The sequence below is a fragment of the Symphalangus syndactylus genome, chromosome 1 (genome assembly GCF_028878055.3).
Source record: "Symphalangus syndactylus isolate Jambi chromosome 1, NHGRI_mSymSyn1-v2.1_pri, whole genome shotgun sequence".
In the NCBI taxonomy this organism is placed as follows: Eukaryota; Metazoa; Chordata; class Mammalia; order Primates; family Hylobatidae; genus Symphalangus; species Symphalangus syndactylus.
Genome location: NC_072423.2, coordinates 50568085 through 50591789, shown reverse-complemented (window position 1 = coordinate 50591789; position 23705 = coordinate 50568085). Strand labels below are relative to the sequence as shown.

Below are 23705 nucleotides of genomic sequence, written 5' to 3'. Positions count from 1 at the left end.
AATTGAAACTCTTCATGGGAAACTTGTTTGAATAATGCCCTGGACCCAATAAAGGCACTTGCCCATAGGTCCCTCTCTTGCCCTGCCTGCATTAGCTGACCTCCATGTGTGTGGCCTCCAGATGTGCCATGTACTTCCCAGGACCTATAAATAATAATACCTGGAGTCTCTCTCAAGCATTAAGTCTCATCACAAGCTCTCCATCGTAAATATCTTGAATTAAAACATTGACTCTCTTGAGAGTGTAGAATATTAATAATGCTTCTTCTACAGCTTTAGGCCCAGTTGTTAAAAAAAAAAAAAAATAGAGACACCCGAGAACAAACTGTGGACCAATATTTTTTGAAGTACCCTTTGTGATAAACAATTTAAAAATTGAATAAGGCCACCCAATACAATATTATAAATGAATTGATTAGTATACTACAATCCAGATTATAATTTAAAAAATCAGATAGCCCAATTTTTTAGGAACAGAAAGTAGAATGGTGGTTACTAGGGGCTTAGGGAAAATGGGGAGTTGCTGTTGAGTGCGTATAGTGTTTCAGTGTTGCAGGATGAAAAAGTTCTGGAGATTTATTGCACAACATGAATATACTTAAAACCAATGAATTCTACAGTTAAAAATGGTTCTGATGGTAAAAAAAATTTTTAAAAAGAAAAGAAAACCAGACGTCTGACATCAAGCTGATATAAGGAATTTATTGTGTAAAAAAGAAACATCTAGAGAATGCCACAGACAGGCCTAGTATGGCTACAGTACTGTATATAAAAGACAATTGCTCACAATGATAGCACTGAAGCACTGAGAGATATCAAAGTACTTTCTGAATTGAAGTCATGTGATACTTAGTGTGGTTTTAATATCCTCATATATATCAAAGTTTTACTACTCTGATACTTTTGTAAACCAGGTAACCAAAACACTCAATCATACAGCTTTTGGTGACATATAACTTGGCAATAACCCAGTCTGGTGATACGTAAAACTACTCACTGTACTCATCTGGTATATAATCGCATGAATATTTTGAAATTCCAATTTCTTGGTCAGGTGATATATTGCTTGAATTCATTAAATATACTTAGATTTCTGTATTATACAAACAAAGTTAAATGTACAACTAAATTAGTATATGAAAAGTGCTCACTATGTTTTTACAGGAAATAATCCTGACAAAAATGTTTAATGAATGTACTCTATACTAATTCTGCCTTTTCATACTTAATTCTAAATTTCTCCCCTCTAATTTACAACAAATTTTGTGATTTTTATAAGAATCTATGCCTCTCCAATTCTCAGATTCTTCTCTTTTCTCCTTTATTTCTTTGCTTAAATTCAGTATAAGCTTTCTTGGTATTTTAGGCTTCATGCACATTCTTATTCCTAGACACCAGCAGTTCTTCAGAGACCTAAAATCCAGTATAGGGATTACTGTGTTAGTTCTTGAAAAAGCATTAAAGACATTTTTTCCTGAAATATACAGAACATGTCATGCCAAATCTCTTGTTTACATAATAAACTGGTAATACCGGTGAATTGCACATATAGATTTTATCTCCAAGATAGAATAACTTAAATATTAAAACGTACCTTTGACTTTGTAACAGACAGCAATATTCAATACAAAAATCACAAAACCTACTAACTTTAAATGCTGCATAGTACAGCATACAAACTCATCTCCCTATGACCTATTGAAACTATGACAACTTTTTAAGCTACTCTAGCATTTAAACCTTAACTAGAAATTTATACGAAACACGATTTTATGTTCAAATATGGAAATAAGTAACATAATTCCAAAACCCAAAAGCATTCCAGCATTCTGTAAAAAGAAATACCCCCAGCGGCTACATCCATGGTCACTAGCATCATTGTGCAGCATTTCAGGTACCTTAAAAAAAAAAGTAAGGGAAAATAAGAGTGACATTTAAGTTTTTAGAACTACAGATTAGTTTTTAGAAAAATTTGTAGGACAGTATACTAGCTTTATTTGTAGCTATACTGTGAATTAATTCCTTAAAACATGATTACATACATACTGACTCTAGCTAATAATGTCACACAGCATTTCCTAGCAATTTAACAATGATTACTCATGATGTTCTGGGCAAGAAAAAGTTTGTATTGGTTCAGTTTGCTCCACTGGAAAATGAAAAGCGATATTGATTTTCGTACTTCAGTTACTGGCTGCATATCTGAACTGCATGTAACATGTAGTTTGTCTTTAGTTCAGAGACAGAAAACCTTATACTATATAAGATACATATTGTCTTTGATTGCTTACAAAGTAAAAAATAAAAATAAAATAATAAAATACAATTTTAGCAGTAAGATTGGTTGAGATTGTTTTGAGGACATTAGTGACAAAAAGATATGACTCCTTTGTTAATAAACTAAGCATTCTGAAGTATACAGCATGCCAACAATATGCGTCTTGTCTTAGACTTCCTACAAATCTATAGAAAATTCACTGCCTGATTACTGAGATCATACCCTAAAATGATACATCAGAAGGATGTAGATATTTTTGTGAATCCAGACACATATTAAGCAAGATAAAGGTGTGATCAACAATTCAAAAAAAAAAAAACTCTAAAGAACCTATATTCTTATATGCCACAAATTTCTGAATATAGAATCACTTCTCATAATGACTGCATTTAAAACCTTTTTTTTTTTTTTTTTTTTTTTGAGACAGAGTCTTGCTCTGTTGTCCAGGCTGGAGTGCAGTGGTGCAATCTCAGCTCACTGCAACCTCCCCCTGGGTTCAAGTGATTCTCCTGCCTCAGCCTCCCAAGTAGCTGGGACTACAGGCACATGCCACCACCCCTGGTTAATTTTTTTGTAGTTTTTAGTTGAGACGGGGTTTCACCATGTTGGCCAGCCTGGTCTCGAACTCCTGATCTCAAGTGATCTGCCTGGTTTGGTCTCCCAAAATGTTGGACTAACAGGCATGAGCCACCGTGCCCAGCCAAAAAAAAAAAAAAAGATATTTTATTGAGCCTATAGTCCTAGCTACTCAGGAGGCTGAGGTGGAAGGATCATTTGGGCTCAGGAATTTGAGACCAGCCTGGGCAACATAGCAAGATTCCACTTCCTGCTCCCCCAAAAAGAGAGAAAAAAAATGAGGCTTTACCGAATATTTTCTCTATTTTATTGTTGGTCAATAATGTAATATGACTTCTTAAAAACTTACCATATCAACCAGAGCAACATACATGAATAAGCCAGCAGTAAGTGCAAATATCCACATAGAAACATTTTCAGCATAATGACCAATGAAAATTCCTGTTGCCATTCCAAGATACGCCAGCATGGCTGACAAAGCATTATAAAGGACAGCCTGCTTAACGGTCATGCCAGCCTTTAGTAAAACAGCAAAGTCACCTTTAATGGAAAATGAAAAAGGAGGAAAAAGTCATTGAGAAATCATTTTTAAGACACATACCAAGATACTTCCCAGATTTAAGAAAATTTTCCAGTGTTTTTGAGAGGGGGAAAAGAAAACAAAATTAAGAATTACCTAGGGTTAAAGCAGTGTTATTCAGTAAATCACCCTAACAGCTGTAGAAACTATTGTTTTTCCTTTTTATTCTTCATCATTCAACTTGATGTACAAAGTACTTTTTTTTTTTTTTTTTTTTGAGACAGCATCTTGTTCTGTCATCCAGGCTGGAGTGCAGTGGCACTGATCTTGGCTCACTGCAACCTCTGCTTCCTGGGTTCAAGCCTTTCCTGTGCCTCAGCCTCCTGAGTAGCTAGGACTACAAGTGCATGCCACCACACCTGGATAATTTTTTTACTTTTAGTGGAGACGGGGTTTCACCATGTTGACCAGGGTGCTTTCCAACTTCTGACCTCAGGTGATCCCCCTGCCCCAGCCTCCCGAAGTGCTGGGATTACAGGCGTGAGCCACTGCACCTGGCCAGATATCTTATCCAAAAAAATTTTTTAAGGCTTATACTTTGTCAAAATCATAAATACTAAAAATTTAATATTGTGGTCTTGCACTGTTTTCAAGGAGCTTGGAATTTGGCCACAAAGAAGGGAGGAATGGGTGGAGAACACACATGAGATGATCAGCAAATGATAATGGTAATGCATAAATAAGAGCTGAAGAGTTTAATGCTACAATTATAAAGGGAGAAAAGAGACACATGAAGATGGAAATAAGAGAGGGGCTTCATGGGACTCGAATGTGGAACATAAATTAGACACTGAAGATGATAAGGAATGGCTGAACGTGTAACAAGGAACAAAAGTGAAAATGGCCATCAGCGGTATGTGTGTGAATATATCTCCAAAACAAGAAAAACAAGGACGTGAACTGGGATCCAGAACTAGGGAAGGTTTTAAGGCCTAGTGACAAAGAAGAACAATATTCAAAACACAACTCATCCACTTCCCTTCAATTCCAATGAGATTCTCTTTCTCGACTTTTGTTAATGGAAGATGATTCCTTTGTATCCTGTAGTCTTATTCACCTTGTGTGTATGAAGATGATCCCTGATGTCATCAGTGTGCTGGTTAGCAGACTTATGAGAAGGCATGGAATTGATGAAGAAGCTTGCTGAACTACCATTAGCAAAAACCAGTAACACTAGAACGTTTCACCCACCTGGCAAATACAATTTATGTGGTTCTCTTACCTAATTCATGAGGCAACTCATGACAGAACACAGCAACAGAAGTACTCAAACCACTTGATAAGCCTTCAGTAAAAGCAGCACCTGTGTAAAAATCAATCAGAAAAAGTTTGGCTACATTAATTTGTGTGTTTTTTAATCTTATCCATATGCAAAATGAGGTAACAAGAAAACGGTATTTTGGCTGTGAATGAACAGAAATTTCCCAACCCAACTCTGTATCTTCTTTGTAAGAAATCTTAGAGTACATTCCATGAGGTCTAAATTTCCCAGAGGAGCACATCAGGCATGAAAGTGAAGGGAAGGTTTTCTATGCCTTAGAGTGAGCGGATAAAGTTAGACAAGTAACTGCTACCATATAAAAGGCATATTCAAGAATATAAAATAAACTGTTTAAAAGGTTTAGGAAAAAACTCTCCTGTCAAGGGTATAAACATGTTTCACTTGCCTCAGAGGAATTTACTATGTAACTAGATGTTTACATTTATTCTTTCACTGTTTCAGTGAGAAAACTCTAAGACGAATAGCTGTCCCCTTTTAAAAAGCTGACATATTATACAATCAATTATAAACCATGACTGTGCTTTTTTTTTTTCTTTTTTTCAGAGACAGGGTTTCATTCTGTTGGCCAGGTTGGAGTATAGTGGTGAGATCATAGCTCACTAGAACCTCAAACTCCTGAGCTCAAGCGCTCCATCTACCTCAGCCTACCAGGCAGCTGGGACTACAGGTGTGTGCCACCATGCCTGGCTAATTTTTTTTTTATTTGTAGAGATAATGTCTCACTATGTTGTCCAGGCTGGTCTCGAACTCCTGGGCTTAAGCGATCCTCCTGCCTTGGCCACCCAAAGTGCTGGGATTACAGACATGAGCTACCGCATCCAGCCGACTGTGCAGTTGGACATTCCTCCTTTGTTTCAGCTCTGCATAATATAGTACAAGAGGAAGAGCACTCGACTCCCAGGGAGCCAAGGCCAGGCCTAGCTATAACACAGCACAGCCTCCTTGGGCAAATGGCACCACCTTTACAGACCTCAGCTGCCTAATTGCATGGTTCCTTCCAGCACTAAATTATTAAAATTTGTAAGTATTCTGTTATCTCCCAATTGTGGTATAACAATTTATTAGCAAAAGTTCTATAATTCTTCATAGGATAGAGATTGGTAACTGGACTTAGATGTATGAAGATTCCTTTAGCATAAAAGATGATGAAAATATAGTTTTACTTTTATAAATATTACTTATATTATTGATAAGGGAACTTCAGCATATAGGGAGAAAAAAAATCTCATACATGCACCATACAAATTAAAGACTGATATTAAGAACTTGCAATTTAAGAACAGCTTTTGACACTTACAATTTAGGTAATGGGCTAGGTACAATTCCTAGCATTTAATCATACCTAATATTTATTGAGCACTTCATTGTCAAAGTAGGAAAAGAAAAAGTAACATTTTTATAATCTTGGAAGTCACTAATACCCTCATCTAAACTAATCTATTCTTTGTTAAAATTTGACTAAGTGTTTAATGTGACATTTTCAGAAACAAGGAACAAATATATAGATTTATACCAATTGCTAGGCCATCGCTGAAATTGTGCAGGCCATCACCCATTATCACCATCCAGGCCAGAGTGGCGATGCCGGCATCTTTCAGCTCCTCCCGAGAGTAGCGCTGGCTGTGACTGTGAGGATGGTGGTTTTGGTGGTGGTGATGATGGAGAATATGATGGTAGTCATGATGGTGGTGAATGAGATCGTCTGACTGGCCGAGTGTATCGTGGAAATGTGAATGGCATTTATTCTTGCACCCTCTGGGTACATATTCATTGTAGACTTCCTGTGGATGAGCATGAGCTATCATGACCTCTTCTTCTTCCAAGATTGCAGGCTGCTGAGAATCAAAGTGGGAGGGCTCTTGTGAGTCTGCTTGTAAATAGCCTTCAGTTCCTAGGAATAAACATAAAGGGCATGAGGACAGTTAGAAGGCTTTGTTAATGGACTTGGAGACATTTCAAACCTGATTGAAAAAGTCAACAAAAGATCTTAAAGCACGATAACTCCTTCATATCTGCAGAACTAAACATTAAAGTATTACTGATGAAAAACATCAATAGATTTTAATGAATTCCAGAAATGGAATGGTCTCAAATATTAAGAACGGATTTTAAATGTTAACCTTCAATAACTACCTCTCAGATGCTCCCTTAATTTCTTCTGCCTCCCTACCTTTTTAAAAACGACTTTTTTCCTCATCCTAAGAGAAGAACCTGCTTGTTTTAGAAAACATGTTATGTTATTTAAAATATTTATTTTAGAAAAATATCTTAGAGAAGTAATGAAAATTAGAAATAAAAAAACAAGCATAATCCTGCCATCTGACCTCCTCTTTTTTGGAAGGCAAAATTCAAGGAAAAAACAGAGAATCTGAATTATGTCATCATCACCAAGAAGAATTTATTATCTATTTGTGCAAAGGAAAATAAATCGCCACAATAAGGTTTTTGTTTTCTCCTGTACATAGTTATCAATTTTCTTGGAACCATCCCTGACACTGCAGTCCATTTCTAGGGCAGGTATTTCCTCCCCATCATTACACATTTCACTGGAGTCCATTTAAAAAACTGAAGAGGGGGCTGGGCGCAGTGGCTCACACCTGTAATCCCAGCACTTTGGGAGGCAGAGGTGGGCGGATCACAACGTCAGGAGATCGAGACCATCCTGGCTAACACGGTGAAACCCCATCTTTACTAAAAATACAAAAAAAATAGCCAGGCGTGGTGGCGGGCGCCTGTAGTCCCAGCTACTCGGGAGGCTGAGGCAGGAGAATGGCGTGAACCCCGAGAGGCGGAGCTTGCAGTGAGCTGGGATCACACCACTGCACTCCAGCCTGGGCAACAGACTGAGACTGCGTCTCAAAAAAAAACAACAACCACATATCAAAACAGTGTGGTCTAGGCACAGTGGCTCATGCCTGTTGTCGTTGGGTGCTCAGGGAAGGCCTCTAAAGGAGATACCTGATTTGAGACCTGCACAACAAGAGGAGGAATGCATGTAATGGTCTCAGAGAACAGTATTCCAAGTACAAGGAATAGTGAGTGCATGGCCCGGAGACAAGCTTTATGTGCTCCCAGTGTGAAAAGACGGCCAGTGCGGCTGGAGCACAGTGAACAATGCGGGAGAGTCGTGGGCTCAGCGGGACCTTGAAGATCATGGCAAGGAGCTGGGTTGAAAATACGAATCTTAACTCAGTCTGTCCAACAACATATGCCAAGCAAACAGCCAAGTTTCAGGAAAAACAGGAGAAACATGGTAGATACAACCTTAGGCAAGTCATCAAAATTAACACCACCAATAAGTGACAAAGAATCATATCAGGTGGCACACCATGTCACAGAAAAGGACAAGTACCATTTTGTGGTATTCCTGCCAAAACTGAACAACCTAATCATGCAAAAATACTAAACAAACCCCAAATTAGAGGCAACTAAATGCAATATTTGATCCTGAATTGTGCTCTGGAACAATATTGTGGTGGGGGTTGGGGGAGTGTTGGAGTAAAAAGCACTATTAAGGCATTTGGAAGAATAACGTCTACAGAGAATGGCACTGTATCAGTATAAATTTCCTGATTTAATAATTAAACTCTGGTTATATGAGAGAATGTCCATTTTCCTAGGAAACATAAGTATTTAGGAGTTGGCCGGGTGCGGTGGTTCACACCTGTAATCCCAACACTTTGAGAGGCCGAGGCGGGTGGATCACGAGGTCAGGAGATCGAGACCATCCTGGCTAACATGGTGAAACCCCGTCTCTACTAAAAATACAAAAAATTAGCCGGGCGAGGTGGCAGGCGCCTGTAGTCCCAGCTACAAGGGAGGCTGAGGCAGGAGAATGGCGTGAACCCTGGGGGCGGAGCCTGCAGTGAGCCGAGATCGCGCCACTGCACTCCAGCCTGGGTGAAAGAGCGAGACTCCGTCTCAAAAAAAAAAAAAAAAAAAAAAAAATAAGTATTTAGGAGTAAAGAAACATCATGTCTATAACTTACTCTCAAATGGTTTAGAAAGAAAGTGTGTGTAGCTGGCCCCTTAGTCACTAAAAAATTAAAGAAAAAGGTGTGTGTGTAGACAGAGCTAGAGAAAGACAGTGAGAAAGACAGTGCGGTAAAATAACTGGGGAATATGAGTGAATGGGATACAGGAATTCTTTTACGATTCTTAAACTTTTCTATGAAAATGAATTTACTTCAAAATAAAAAGTTACAGAAAAAATAAATGTAAATATACAAAAACAATGTACTCACTGGCAATTTTTTAAAAAGTACGAGATATTGAAAAAACCAAAACCAAAGGACATGGTTCCATTTCTTCCAGATAGTCCAAGTTGCCTGCAAATCATACAGCAATGAACTCCCTCCAGCCCTAAAATTTATTTATAAGAACTTACGATCATCTGTATCTACTTTCTCCTCATTTGTTGAAAGTTGAGATTCATACTTGGACAACTGCTTCTTAATCTCCACATCATCATCATTTTCAGGTTTCTTCTGATTCTAAAATAGTGAGGGAAAACAATACTTTAAAACAGTAATTTGTTTATATGTACAGCTTTCAATCAATAACCAGGCAAGCAAAACACACAGAATGCCCCCACAGTCATCTACTCTAAGTATGGTCCCACACAGGCAGCACAATATCTCCTGGGAACTTGTCAGAAATGCATACTCCTGGCCGGGTGCGGCAGCTCACGCCTATAATTGCAGCACTTTGGGAGGCCGAGGCAGGCAGATCATGAGGTCGGGAGTTCGAGACCAGCCTGGCCAATATGGTGAAACTCCATCTCTATTAAAAATACAAAAATTAGCCGGGTGTGGTGGCATGGGCCTGTATTCCCAGCTACTCGGGAAGCTGAGGCACAAGAATCGCTTGAACTCGGGAGGCAGAGGTTGCAGTGAGCCAAGATCGTGCCACCGCACTCCAGCCTAGGTGACAGAGGGAGACGCTGTCTCAAAAAACAACAAAAAAAAACCCAGCTAGGGGCATTTCCTTCAGGCATCTAGTGATCTGGTAACCACCTGTCTGGCTTCCTCCATGCCTCTTCTGCACACTGAAACCCCAAACTTCCCATACTTTTTATAACCTAAAACTATAGTTTTTTAGTTATTAAAACACTTTTCTTTAATAAAACACCATTAACATGATTTCTCTTTTAAAACAAGCCTCTATTAATCTTCAATTCATCACTGGGCTTTTTAACCATCCCAAATACCATACCAGAGATATCGTCCCTAAGTCCAAGCAGCCTTTATGTTGTGTAAAGGTCACTGTTTGAACAATGGTGTCTGTGTATCATCTACTTATACAGAACATTTAAAATAAAAGTTATCACATAAGTAACAGATTTCTTATGTGCAGTACCTTTGAATATGATGATCACCACCATACCTAAGATTTCATTCAAGCTCTAATAGCATATCAAGTGTCTATACATTCTTAAGTTTTAAGAGCTTTTAAAGGCAAACACGGCCAGGCACGGTGGCTCACGTCTGTAATCCCAGCACTTTGGGAGGCCAAGGCGGGCGGATCACGAGGTCAGGAGATCGAGACCATCCTGGCTAACACAGTGAAACCCCGTCTCTACTAAAAATATAAAAAATTAGCCGGGTGTGTTGGCGGGTGCCTGTAGTCCCAGCTACCCGGGAGGCTGAGGCAGGAGAATGGCGTGAACCCAGGAGGCGGAGCTTGCAGTGAGCCGAGATCACGCCACTGCACTCCAGCCTGGGCAACAGAGCAAGACTCCATCTCAAAAAAAAAAAAAAAAAAAAAAAGGCAAACACACACACAAATCTTTACACTTATCCTGAATATAATGCCTCAATCAGAGAAAGTACTTAAATATTTGTCAAAATAAATGAACTCAGGGTATCTTAAATCATTTATGCTGGTGCTTTATTTCTCATTGGGCAATTGTTCTAGAACGTATAGTTTAACCAGTTCTTTCATTCCATAAGTATTAAGGGCCCACAATGTTCCCTATGCTAAATGCTGGGAGTAGAACACAAAATAAGCCGCACAGTCTCTGTTCTTATGGAGCTTACTATCCACAGGGGGAGGGGTTTTACACAGGTAATGATTATATACTTCTTTGACTATAATTTTTGATACATTTTACAATAGAAAAGAACAGAGTGCAATTAAGAATGTATAATAACATGACCTCAATAATTTCCAGGTGGCCACTGAAAAAATATAACTTATACCAAGACCTGATATATAACTTATACCAAGATAGGCAGGAATTTGGTGGGGAAGGTTGGGGAGGCAGCATTCCAGGCAGGGAGTAGCACCAGGAAGGGGCCAGCACTGTTCTGGAACTCAAAGAAGTACAAGGTGGCTGGGGCCTACTAGGTCAGAGGGGGTGGCTAGAGATGAGGCTGAGGCAGCTAAAGGAGATCAGACAATAGAACTCTGTTGAGAATAGTGGGCTTTGTCCAAAAACTAATGAAGCCACTGGAAGAAGGATTTTAAGTAGTGGTGTGCAACCTCATCATATTTTCATTTAAACAAATCAGTGCCCATTCTGTGAAATCTAGATTGGGAAAAGGAGGAAAACAAAATAATGTGGACAGGCTCCTATTAGGAGGCAGTAACTGTCACTCAGGTGGATGATAACCATGGCTTGGACTAGAATGACTGCAAGAAAGATGGAGAGGAATGGAGAGACCATGGACATATTTATTAAAACTTGGTTGGATGTGGGGATGAGGGGGATATCAGAGATGATTCTCTAGTTTTCAGCATGAACAATAATCTTCACTAGCAGAAGGTTAACCTTAAGTAACAGAAGGCCTGTAACCTAAAAATATGATATACAGAATGTCCCAGGGATGCAGGATGGATCTCTTAAGAAAAATCCTAAGTAAAATGCCCTGTTATGAGCTTGAAGAACTCCTCATATTCACAATATAATGAGTAGTATTTTTCTTTTTGAGAGAATTAGATTAAAAATTATTAAGTAAGTAACTTTAATATCTGGATGCCTTTAACAAAAGATAAACTCAGCATATTCCAAAAAGAGAAGAGAACATGTAACATTTGCAAAACTCCTATGGGAAGTCTTCATCTTTCTGTTTCATGCTCCTTAAACGTTCAATATTTACTACCATCTATTATGTACCAGACACTATTCTCCACGTTGGAGACAGAGCTGTAAACAAGACAGAGAGATCCTGGCTTTTAAGAGCTTACATTCTAGTAGATACTATTTTAAAGCAGAGCACATCAAACTACTCTGACTATAACCCACATTAATATATGTAATGTAAAATAGTCATATATATAATATTACTGTTGCATTTAAAAATATTGGTTATGACATACAGATTGATTTTACAACTCACTAATAATCTAGAGTTATAACCTAGAGTTAAAAAAGAAAAAATTATTCTATGTCAGATAACAGAGGGCCTATTTCTTGGAGTCCTAGGTTAAAGAGTGCTAAGTTAAAGAAAAGCTATCCTTAGCTGGGCATGGTGGCACGAGCCCGTAGTCTCAGTTACTTGGGAGGCTGAGGTGGAAGGATTGCTTAAATCCAGGAATTTGAAGCAAATGAGCTATGATCATGCCACTGCACTCTAATGAGCTATGATCATGCCACTGCACTCTAACCTGGGCAACAGAGGAAGATCCTGTCTCTTAAAAAACATCTTGTTTTCTTAAAAAATGAAAAAAAAAAAGAAAAGCTGTATTTAGGTAAAACTTGGAAACAAAATTGAAATGAGAATGTTAAATAAATTATGACATTTTGACCCAGACGTACAGTTAAAAAAAGAAAAAAACAACCCATCCCCAAGTCTCCCAGAATGAAAATTGATCTTTTTTTTTTTAAAATGTAAGAATAATTGCAGAAGACTTAAGTCTGCAATTAAGAAGTAGGAATAAACTAGTCCATATATGGCAGATAACCTAAAACTATGATATATGGGATCTCCCAGGGGTGCAAGATGGCTCTCTTAAGGAAAATTCTAAGTAAAAAATGCTTGAAGAGCTCCCAGTATTCACCATATAATGAGTAGCTTTTTTTATTCTTTTTGAGATAATTAAATGAGATTAGAAACTATTCAATAACATTAAGAAACAGTCCAAGGGAAGCAATTGGGTCCATGGGCAACACAGAAGATGACTTCCTTGATTAAGAATAAATAAGCTATTCTTATTTTACTTCTTCCCTCTATATTTAGGTCCACTAAAGAGAGGGTTCAAAATTTTTGAGATTTCGGTGAATGTAAAATCCCTAAGAGCAAGTACTCCTAGTATGTAAACACTCTCCTGTTTACACACGCATTTGTTTCCCACAGTGAGCTCTATGCTCAGCAAGAATCAACTGTGTTAGTTTTGAAACCTCTTCATGCCAGTTATACTTATTACTGTAACTGCACAATTTAATTACACGTTGCTCAAACTATGAAATGATAGTAAGGAGTTACTTCTTTTTTTGGGGGTAGAGATAGTGTCTTGCTATGTTGCCCAGGCTGCTCTCAAACTCCTGGCCTCAAGCAATCCTGCTGCTTCAGCCTCCCAATGTGCTAGGATCATAGGCATGAGCCACCATGCCTGGTGGGGGATACTTAATTCCGTGAACACAAAAGCTGAATACTTGGAAGATTCAAAGGCAAGGTGCTAAAAAAAGATATCAAATTACGTAAGGCTACCACTGAATAAATTTTTTTTTAATTTCCAAAACCTAGATTCTACATTCAGAATAGCTTTAAGTGTGTAATCTCTTGTTCAATTTTAGAGAGACCAAAATTGGAAATCATAGATGAAGCAGCATGGCTGATAAAGAAAAAAAGAAATGATACAGAATACGGAACTCCAACTTGAAGAAAATCCTGGTCAATATCAAATGACCAGAATATGAGTGTACAGGATGTATTAGGTTAGATTAAAATGTTGAGATGTGAACACATCACTTTTCTTTTCTTTTTGAGACAGAGTCTCGCTATTGCCCAGGCTGGAGTGCAGTGGTATAATCTCAGCTCACTGCAGCCTCCACCTCCCAGGTTCAAGCAATTCTTGTGCCTCAGCCTCCCAAGTAGCTGAGATTACAGGCATGCGCCATCTCACCTGGTTAATTTTTGTATTTGTAGTACAGATGGGGTTTTGCCATGTTGGCCAGGCTGGTCTCGAACTCCTGGCCTTAAGTGATCTGCCTGCCTTGGCCTCCCAAAGTGCTGGGATTACAGGCATGAACCACCCCACCTGAAGCACATCATTTTTAAGAGTCTCCTGACAGTCTTCTGAATGACTTGCTTGATCATATCGAAAGTGGCAAATTACCATAGGCGACTCAAAAGGGTTTTTTTTGGCCAGAAAGAAAGAGCCTATTGTTTGACTTCATACCATTTCTGATCCAATTTGCAAAGGGCAAGTGTGTAAAAATCACATACCCTTTAAAAGAAAACAGCACATTTAGCTACTGGGTGACTAATTGGAAATTAATGACATTAGTTAATCATAACTACTAATAAATATTGATAGTGTATGCATGTATACACGATGCTTCTGGTCTTCAAGGCCCTGCTGGTACCTTGTCTGGTCACTTATACAGGTGTTCATCCTTGCCTTTCTTACCCTGTCATGAGTTTCAAAAGAATAGCAAAGATAGAAAACTTCAGAGCTATTAAGATATAGAAATGCTCCTCATAAATATCTCTGGGACCAAAAAGTACTTCAAGGGTACTGAACTCCCTCTCAGATAAAGCTCATACAACCTGGGCATGCTAGTCTAACAATCTAGTTAGAGTACTACTACAAATAAATGTCTGAAGCACGGTAAGTACTCGGTATACTTTTTCTTACCTTTTTCTTCTTATCTTTAAATTGTTTGATCAATGTGAGCACATGTTCAACAAGAAACATGAAATACAGGCCTCCTAGAGCTGTTAGACCCTTCCATGTGGAATCAAAATAGGCACTTTCTTCTATATTTTGAGAAGACAGATGACTGAAAAGTGGTCCTCTTTTCATTTCCATTGCTGGTTCTTCATGGCTATGACTATGGTGGTGACTCGCATGAGACTGAAGGCAAAATAATTTGTTATTTATAAATTCACCAGTTTCACACAATGAGTCAGAAAGTTGGCTAGGTAAGGTCAAAATTGAAATCATTCAGTTATGCAATTATTCAGATACTTCAGAGATGAGGTGAAGTTTAGGACATTAAAAATAAAATGACCAATGAGCAGCTAGCTATCTAGAACTTAATGCATGTCATGTACTTCAGATACATTCCCAGTGACCCTCACAATACATAAATAGTGAGCATTTTCAATGCTTGACAAATTACCATGGCCACAAATAAGAGGAATACTAGACTTAATGTGCACAGTTTCTACTGCCTATTTTCCCAACTGAAAAGCCCATACCAATGTCATCAGACTAGTATTGTAAGAAGCCTAGTGTGTGTGTGTTGGGTCCTGGCATGTACCCGAGATCCAGGTGCACTGCCCTAGCAGCCTGTAGCTGAGTGGAGTAGTAACTACTGCTATTGCACATTAGGGAATCGGGTGTGGAACACACTAAGAGACTGGGGGGTCACAGAGTACACCCCATACACATGCCACTTTCTATCAGTAGGTATTCCCGAATGTCTGCCATCTGGTGGTCCGAAAGCTTGTCAGAGCAACATAGTTTTCTTTCACTACTGAATGGAACGTGAGATTTGTAGTGCTCTAGGCATGGTGTGATTTCCTTTTCCCACATACTCGAAAACCTTTAATGGGAATTTAAAGAATGAAACATGCATTTTTTTAACTGAGCATCTATTCCAAATACCTGACGGAAAAGTAAATTCACTTTACCAAACTTGTTTTATGTGTCATGAAGTGTAAATCTCTAAATACATACATAAACATTCAACTCTGAAGAAAACCTCCAAGTTTCTTGGGTATATAAAGGGTCATATATTTTATTTCTTGGCAATTACACTAACAGATAAAGCAGATAACTCACATTGCTGCAGTCCATCACAGTACTAATAGCCAGGCAGAATTTGTCTCTTTTTATTAAGTGGGTTTCAAAAAGTTAAATTAGTCTGTGTTTTGTAAAAGGAAAGCAAAATTCACAAACGTATTAAGATCGAGCAGAAAAATACAGCTTTCACTTACCAAATACATTTTAAAATAAGCTTTTCTAAACCAAATTTCTAACATTTTATACAAAAAATTCTAGTATAAACCAAAACATATTATTTTTTCAATGTTGAATAATCAAACACTAACAGGACAAATTACTATACTTACATGTGGAAGAAGGTGTAAAAAAGCATCACCACTCAAAGTCCCAACGGCCAGTGCCACAAGGAAACTCAGGAGAAATTTGAAAAACACCCGATTCATGAGAGGCACTAAGATAACCCCCAGCAGAGACAGGAAACTGATGATAGAAATGGCTATAAAACCACCAACCCAGGCTGTCAAACAAAACAAAACAGAACAAAGAAAAATTATACAACTAATAAACTTTACAAGAAAGACTTTTGGAGAGTAGCATAAAGCAACACATAAAAGGAGAGAAGCTAAAAACACACAAACTCAATGCAAATAGCACCTACTGTGGCAATAGCACAATAACCAAGAAATCTGTTGTTGGCTCAAATGAACAACTTGACTGGTACTTAAGAACTCTCCAGGTAAGGAGCATAGCTCTAATGGGAAATTCTTCAGGTCGGGGTGAAGGAGGAAAAAAAAATGGTTACCAAGGATGAACTGTAGCTCACTTAGGAACTGAGCTTTCAGACTCCCATAAGAGCTAAATTATAAAAGAATTTTTTCTTTTTTTTTTTTAGAAAAAAGGAAAAGAAAATAAAAAAAAGAAGAGGAAGAAACCAGGAATTCAGTAATGTCCTCAGGAAACAAAGCAGTGATTCCTTCCTCATTATTTTTGAGCAATGCAACCCTACACTATAGCAGCCTATCCTAGCTTCACTTATCAATAAGAATGTATCAGTATTAGGTTTCTAAGCAGCATAAACGAACCTAAGACCTCTTTCCAAACAGTGTGACATGATATAAAAATCCCAAATTTCAGGTGATCCTGACACCTTCTTGTAGGATGAACCCAGAGAAGTCCTAACTGAAATTTTATTTTCTGGGTTTTTTTTTAAAGGGCAGGGCTAACACCCTTCCTTGCTTTCTTCACATTCAAGGCAAAGAACAACTAAGATGACATATTCAGAATTGTACTGGAAAACAAATAGGCTGATGCAAATCTAAGGAAAAGTACAACATAAATGAATCTACTGAAATTGTTTTTACATAAATAAGGCAATTTTACCTATTTGTAATGAATAGGTCTTTGGAGGGATTTCAGCCTTCTTTTCACTTGTATGAATCAGACAAGATCTAGCATCAATTTGGTTGATGATGGCTGGACAGAGATAGTTGAACTCTGTTGCATTCAGCGGAACCTGGATGCCCATGCCATGAGATGTCAGTAGCTTTGAGGCATTGAAACACTGAAAGAAACAAAGCAGTGAAAATCACCAAAAGGCATCCCCATCAGAGTAGTGTGATGACACAATACCCTTTTTTACTAAAGCTACTTCTTTGTTTTCTCGAGTTAATGAAAATTAAAATCAACTTCTGTTTTGAGCACTTTGGAACTTGCCTCCAGCTACCTGGTGATACTATGTCACCACAGTGGTATCCCACCTCTTCTGTCTACCTCATCAGAGAAGCAGTACATCACGAGTCACCTAGGGAGAAAGCCTCAGGTGGAAAAAGCATGAGGATAAATGGAGATTCACAAGCCTATTAACTCACTGTATAAACGTATTAAGGAAATGAGCTTTAATTTCAAAATGGGGTTCGTCAGAGATTGAGAAATATGTTGCTTCAGTACTAACGCTATCTTACTTGGCCTAAACAAGTCCAAGACATGCCTCTCTTCTAGTAATGACTCTACTTGCAAAAACTCAGTTCTGTCTACATACCTGGCAAAGTAATGCTCTGCAATGAGAGGATATTAAACTATGCAGATTATTCTTGTGGAGGGCAAGGCTGGTTAATAAAACAAACCTGTACCAGCAGGCAGATGTTTTCAACTATTTAATTAGATGACAAACTTAGTTTGAAGATACTCCTCTGTGCAATCTCTCCCCCAGCCAAAAAAGAAAAAAAAAAAAAACCAACAAAAAACCCCAAAACTGGCTTTAGTACCAGTTTCTCATCTTCTGTAAAGACATTTTCAACTCCCACCACAATTCTCAGTTGGTACAACTCAGAGCAAACTTTATCATCAGGGCTGCTACGGCTATGACCACTACTAGGATTAGTACAGTCACATGCTGGTTTGAATGAAGTACTAAAGTTTTGCATATTAAACTGTATCAACTAATTCCTTTTTCCTTTTTTTTTTTTGACATAATTCCCTGTTCTTGACATCTCTCAGCCAAGGCGAATTATGTAGAGTCTGGAAGTCTACTCTAGAAAAACCACATGAACTCAGAACCTCACTGCCCAGACTTTTCCCTTGTCCAGCATGACATTCATGGAAACTGTTCCAATTTCAATCATTCCTCAAGTCATGGTGGACCTTCTGTCAAGGCGGCAGCAGTGGTATTCTCAGTAGTCTTCAGCCCCCTCAGTCACACCTTTCCCTACAATATGGATTCTAACTCCTGCTTTCAACCCCTCATTTTCTATTTTTTATTAATAATGTTCACCTTTATAGACTTTCTCTAAAGATAGCCTTGATATCTTTCTCTACATATTTTATATTCTATATTAGAAAAAATGTTAGGAGGCAGCACTATGCTCACCAAAAGAACTGTTCCCTAAGTTCTGAATTGGGAATGTTTACAACATAGCAGGCATGCTTTGTGGCAAGTGACTTGCTGAGAAGATGGAAATTCCCTTTTCGATAACTTCATCATTTTACCTTTACTTTAAACTCCTCACAACTAGAGATACAGTAGCAGAGACAGGACAGACACACAGGTATATTAAAGTAATGAACAGCACTCATCTTACCTCCTGAGGATTTTCATTCATGTTTCTGGAATACATAAAGCCTTTTCGGGGCTCACTCACAGATTCATTTGTTTTCCTACCAGCCAGCCGGCTCACCCGGCTCTTTTCTGTGACACTGGGTGGAGTGGAGCTGCTTACATCTTTGGGGAAGAGTTTTCCAGGTCTTGGAGTCTCTATTGTCTCTAGAAAGTGAGTTCCTTCAGAGACAGTGTTGTACACAGTTGAGGTCACTTCACTAGCACTAACACTGTCCTTGACATTCCTTCTACCATTGGGATGTTCTGGTCGGTGAGCTCCTTTCCCCTGGCTGTTTCTAGGATCTTTACCTGAACTATCTGAGTCATGGTCTTGGCAAAGAGCTTTTCGCTTATTTTTACCAGAAGCAGCATGATTACGGTGAGAGTGATGCTCATGGTCAGAGTGATGCTCATGGTCTGAGTGATGCTCATGGTCTGAGTGATGCTCGTGGTCTGAGTGATGGTCATGGTCATGGTGTATATGGATTCTTTTAATCTTGTCTATGCCTATATTTTGAAGTAATTTTCTGAACCCTTCAACTGACAAAGAATTATTTTCTCCATAGCGGTAGAAAAGCTGTTGTAGATGATATTGCCGTGTGGTAATTGCTAAGTCAACATTAATGCCAGATTCCCAATTCGGACTAATTTTCTCAGTGGTCTGGGGGAAAGCAGCTGCTTTTAGTTCATGAAGGGGATTTGTGACAGAGAGGGCAAAGGTCAGGATCAAGATTACAGATAACTTCCTCGCCATTGCGCCTTCCTAGAAAAGACAGGAAAAAAAATTATTGACTCACTTCTAAAACAAATTAAGAAATCTCATACTGAAAATTAATGTGTAATCAAAGTTGCCAGAGCATCATGTGGTGTGACCAGTGTGACGCTAGGTACTGTGAAGATGGAAAGAACTAGAATCCTAGGCTCTACCCTTGCATTCCTAAAACACATGAAACAACTGGAGAACAGCTGAGTGCTAAGAGACTGCCATTAGCACTGTAAAAGCAATAGTAATACAGAGACAGGGGAGATCCACGTGGCCACAGCCATCAACTTCTTACTGAAGTTGAGAATTTATTTGAACGATTATTTGAATCATTGAGGCCAATGATTCATAATTAAATCTAGGCTGGGTGTGGTGCCTCATGCCTATAATCCCAGCACTTTGGGAGGCTGAGGCAGGCAGATTACCTGAGGCCAGGTGTTTGTGACCAGCCTGGGCAACACTGTGAAACCCTGTCTCAAAAAAAAAAAAAAAAAGAACGAAATGAAATCTAGCTACCTTGATCATCACCATCATTTCATAAAATAACCTTCAAACACCAAAAAATAGAAATAATAATCTCAGAATTCACATATTTAAAAAATTTTAAACTAATACATTCTCCTTATATACAAGTCCATTTAAGACCCCTTTCCCCAATCACAATCCTCAAAGGTGCTCAATTTTGCCAGCGTATCCCTCAGGATATTTTCTATGCATACTCAAATACATGTATACTTAATTTTTTTAAAAAAAGTTTTTTTTTTTTTTCTAGAGACGAGGTCTCACTATGTTGTCCGGGTTGGTCTTGAACTCCTGGCCTCAAGAGATCCTCCACCTTCAATTCCCAAAGTGCTGGGATTACAGGCGTGACCACCATGCCCAGCCTCAAATAAGTGTATACTTTAAATACACATTGAATCTTTTTTCCGACTTGACAATGAATCAGACACGTTATGTCCATACATAGAATTCTTAAAGTAAATTGAACTTCATGAAAAACTCACTGTAGCATCCTTGTGTTACTACAAACCAGTCAACATTTAACCACAGGCTGTTAGCACCCACAGCAGTGTTTGGAACCAAAGGCCTATGCCCCAAAGAGGAGGGAGCAATTGACTTGGAGCTTGAAAAGCAGAATTCAGTTAAGCAGAGCCAGAATTCAGTTAACTCAGATCCAGTAGGATGTCCAGCACCAACGGTGGAGGTGATGATGGTCAAACCCACATCTCTAGCAAAAGACGCAGATGTCAAGTTTCCAACTAAGCAAGAGCATGGGGCTATCCAGCTCTACCACGGTCAGCTGTTCTTCTTTGGACAGGGCTCTCGCATTCATTACCTTATCTAAAATACCGGTAAAACCTATTTGGCAAGGCGAATGAGGAAAACACAGGAAGGAATGTATATTACAAGTACTCGTTAAACTCATGTGTTGCACAAGTGCGGGTTATCATACAGGGAACAGTGGGAAATGGAGATACGGCGTAGAACGAGGCTCCTGAAAGAGGAATCTTTGGGGCTTGAAGTTTCGGGAATTCTTTTACTAGGTAAAAGATAAACATTTAGAAATCATTCCCAGGAGAGAGGCGAGGAGCGGGGTGGGAGGGGACTAGCACAGGGGACAGCTCCGAGCCTTTCTCCAGGAAGGATGCTGAGAGCGGTCGTGGACCCGTTGAAGGATCTCCTTTCCTGCAAGTTGGTGTGTGCTGGAGGAAAAAGGAAAGCAGAAGGGAAGGGCCTTAGAGAAAAAGGCGAGTACAGAAAACGGAAAAGAGGGCACAAAGCTCTCTTCTAAAAGCTTTTCATTTCTAAACACGTCAGTCCTTTCTTCGAATATGGGATGAAAAGTACGGATCTTTTCCTCAAAAAATCCTCCGTTGCACCCCGAAGCCCATCTGAGCACCCTAAGAAGTCCGGCTTTCTAGGGCGAGTGGGCGCCTGCGGCGGGCTCCCCCCAGCATCCTCTTTCTGTAGCCCCCCTGCCCGGTCCGCAGGATCCTGTTCTCCGCAGAACCACCCCCCCTGACACGCCTGTCTGGCCTGCGGAGCTCCCCTCCCAGCCGCCCTGCTCCTGGACCTGAAAGACTCACGTCTCGGCGGCCTCGTTGTCCCACGGCCCGGCCACGCGCGCAGGTTTGGTTCCACACGGGCGGTCCAGAGGGCTCGGAACGGGCCCACTGGTGTCTTCGAGAAATCTCTACCAGGCGTGAACACGCGGTGGTTTCATTGGGTTGGCTGCCCCTCTGTCCGGGGGCAGCGCCGCGCAGCCACCCGGCAGCCGCGCCCCTAGCCTTCGCGAAGCTGGAGGACAATCACTAATTACTGCCGCGCGCAGCGCCGCGGGGAACCACCGCCCCCTTCGCCCAGGACTGCGGGGCATGCGCAGTGCGACCCCGGAGCCCGGCTCCGCAGATGGATCCGCTTTTCCGTGTGTTCGCCGATGCCGCGGGGGCGTGGCGCGGCCCTAGCGCACTGTAAGCAGTTGGGGGTCATTTCCTCAAGGCCCTACTCGCTAGCCAGCACCCCCGGGGCCAGCCCTGGCTGCTGCTGGGAGCCAGGTCGTAAGGGGCAGCGGGATGTTTCTGACGCTGCCCTGGCACATTAGCCCCGGGTCCTTCGGGAGGGTCCTGAGCCACTCGGATCGGATTTCGCTCTTGGGAGAAAGGCCTGGCTCGTGCGCGGAGCGGGGCCCAGGTCCAAGAGCAGAGCTAACAGAGCGGCGGCCTTGCACTGGGGTTCCAGCCTGTGGTGGAAACAGAAAGCCGCGGGGGGGCGGGGCTGCCTCCCTTTGGCCCTCGGCTGCCTGCGAAACATGGACCGGGTGATGCCCCAGGAGAAAGCACCCTAGTAGTTCCGCTCCGAGGGCGGAAGTGCGCGTCTCTGTCTGTGCGGCTGACCAGTTAGCGACATGGTGGCACCCGTGCTGGAGATTTCTCACGTGTTTTGCTGCCCAAACCGGGTGCGGGGAGTCCTGAACTGGAGCTCTGGGCCCAGAGGACTTCTGGCCTTTGGCACGTCCTGCTCCGTGGTGCTCTATGACCCCTTGGTAAGAGAGGTCGCTGGACGGCCGACCCTTGTGCGAACCTGTGGACGTGCTCCGGGCGCGCTGTAGTTACCGCCCCAGACCTAGGAGGCGAGTCGGGTCGGCTCAGGGGAGCGGGGTTTGGGCTCGGAGTCTCCAGTGGACCTGCCGGGCTCGCTCCTCGCCCCTCACCCTTCGCCGTCTCACGCGTGGCGTCATCCTAAGGTCCTTGCTGCCCATGACCTGCCAGTAACCTGTTAGTCCCACGCAGCAACCCGAATGATGAGCATCTTACCTGGAGCCTTCCTTGGGAACTGTAGTACAGTTAATCAATTTGGGTTTTAAAACAATTGAAATTTGTAGGTAGATTAAAACCATCATCCCACAGGTGCAATCTCATTTCTGTATTTCCTTCAGTTTTGGTTAATGAACTTTTGTTGTATTGAATTTCAAGGAAATGTTACCTGTGTTTTAGCTACGGGAATGGACATTTCAGAGAAAGTGCCAGGTTGGGGGAAAGGTCATAGGGGATGGGGACCCTAAGCACTGATTATAAGGCGGGACTTCCCTCGACTTCACCCAGTCAGTTGGTTATTTTCTTGGCGCTTTCCTTACCATATTTCTCAAGTGAATAGTTTTTGCATGCTCCCCAGAATTCATTATAACCCCATTCCCATTGGCTAATTTAGGTCGATACAGTTAGTCTTGCATCTCAAAAGGAGGCTCAGTATAAAAAGTAAAATGTTGAAAATTAAAATACAACGCAGGAGATGGCTGTATGTATTTCTGATCATACTGCTTTATTAATTTGATTAAAAATTTCATTACTGGCCAGGAGTGTGTCTCATGGCTGTAATCCCGGCACTTTGGGAGGCAGACGTGGGAGCATCGCTTGAGTCCAGGAGTTGGAGACCAGTTTAGGCAACAGAGCGAGACCCCAGTCTCTACAAAAAGTTAAAAAAAAAAAAAAAAATAGCTGGGTGTGGTGGCGTGCGCCTGTAGTCCCAGCTACTCGGGAGGTTGAGGTGGGAGGATCGCTTGAGCTCAGGAGTTTGAGGCTGCAGTGGACGGGGGTCGCACCACTGGACTCCAGCCTGGGCAACAGAGCCAGACCCTATCTCAAAAAAACGTCATTCTCACACCCTTTGGAGATTCAAATATATATATGAAATATTTGTATCCACATTACCCCATCTTGAGCTTGCTTGCCTCTTCCT

The 23705-nt window shown here is 40.6% G+C and overlaps 2 protein-coding genes across 8 annotated transcripts in view; one reads left to right on the top strand and one right to left on the bottom strand.

The window, feature by feature from the left end:
• Nucleotides 1-682: 682 nt before the first annotated feature.
• SLC39A6 (solute carrier family 39 member 6) lies at nucleotides 683-22227 on the bottom strand. Of its 2 annotated transcripts, none has more exons than XM_055233872.2 (10): nucleotides 21557-22227; nucleotides 18690-19469; nucleotides 16993-17173; nucleotides 15960-16129; nucleotides 14518-14736; nucleotides 9104-9209; nucleotides 6230-6607; nucleotides 4657-4737; nucleotides 3204-3394; nucleotides 683-1898 (listed from the first exon to the last, which is right to left on the bottom strand). In XM_055233872.2, exons 2-10 carry the CDS (start codon nucleotides 19458-19460, stop codon nucleotides 1746-1748), a joined length of 2250 nt encoding a protein of 749 aa, XP_055089847.1. In that variant the 5' UTR covers nucleotides 19461-19469; nucleotides 21557-22227; the 3' UTR covers nucleotides 683-1745. The 2 variants fall into 2 exon arrangements, with proteins under 2 accessions (XP_055089847.1, XP_063496255.1); XM_063640185.1 differs by having other exon boundaries at nucleotides 18690-21172; nucleotides 21557-21836.
• Nucleotides 21952-23705, top strand: part of ELP2 (elongator acetyltransferase complex subunit 2) — a 47656-nt gene continuing 45902 nt past the window's right edge. For 5 of the 6 annotated variants that reach the window (XM_055233852.2, XM_055233860.2, XM_055233829.2 and 2 more), the window contains exon 1: nucleotides 22303-22512. In XM_055233852.2, the coding sequence (XP_055089827.2) occupies nucleotides 22375-22512 (138 nt within the window). In that variant the 5' untranslated portion in view covers nucleotides 22303-22374. Of the gene's footprint in view, nucleotides 22513-23705 lie in introns of all 6 variants that reach the window. The other variant, XM_055233819.2, reaches the window with a different exon arrangement.

What these genes read in the sequence shown, in the direction of transcription:
- SLC39A6 (XM_055233872.2), bottom strand. Translation starts at nt 19,460, where the DNA reads ATGGCGAGGAAGTTATCTGTAATCTTGATCCTGACCTTTGCCCTCTCT. An exon ending in TGAATGAAAATCCTCAGGAG is followed by an intron (nt 17,174 to 18,689) that starts GTAAGATGAGTG and finishes TGTTTCTTTCAG; the next exon opens with TGTTTCAATGCCTCAAAGCT. An exon ending in TTAAAGATAAGAAGAAAAAG is followed by an intron (nt 9,210 to 14,517) that starts GTAAGAAAAAGT and finishes TCACTATTTTAG; the next exon opens with AATCAGAAGAAACCTGAAAA.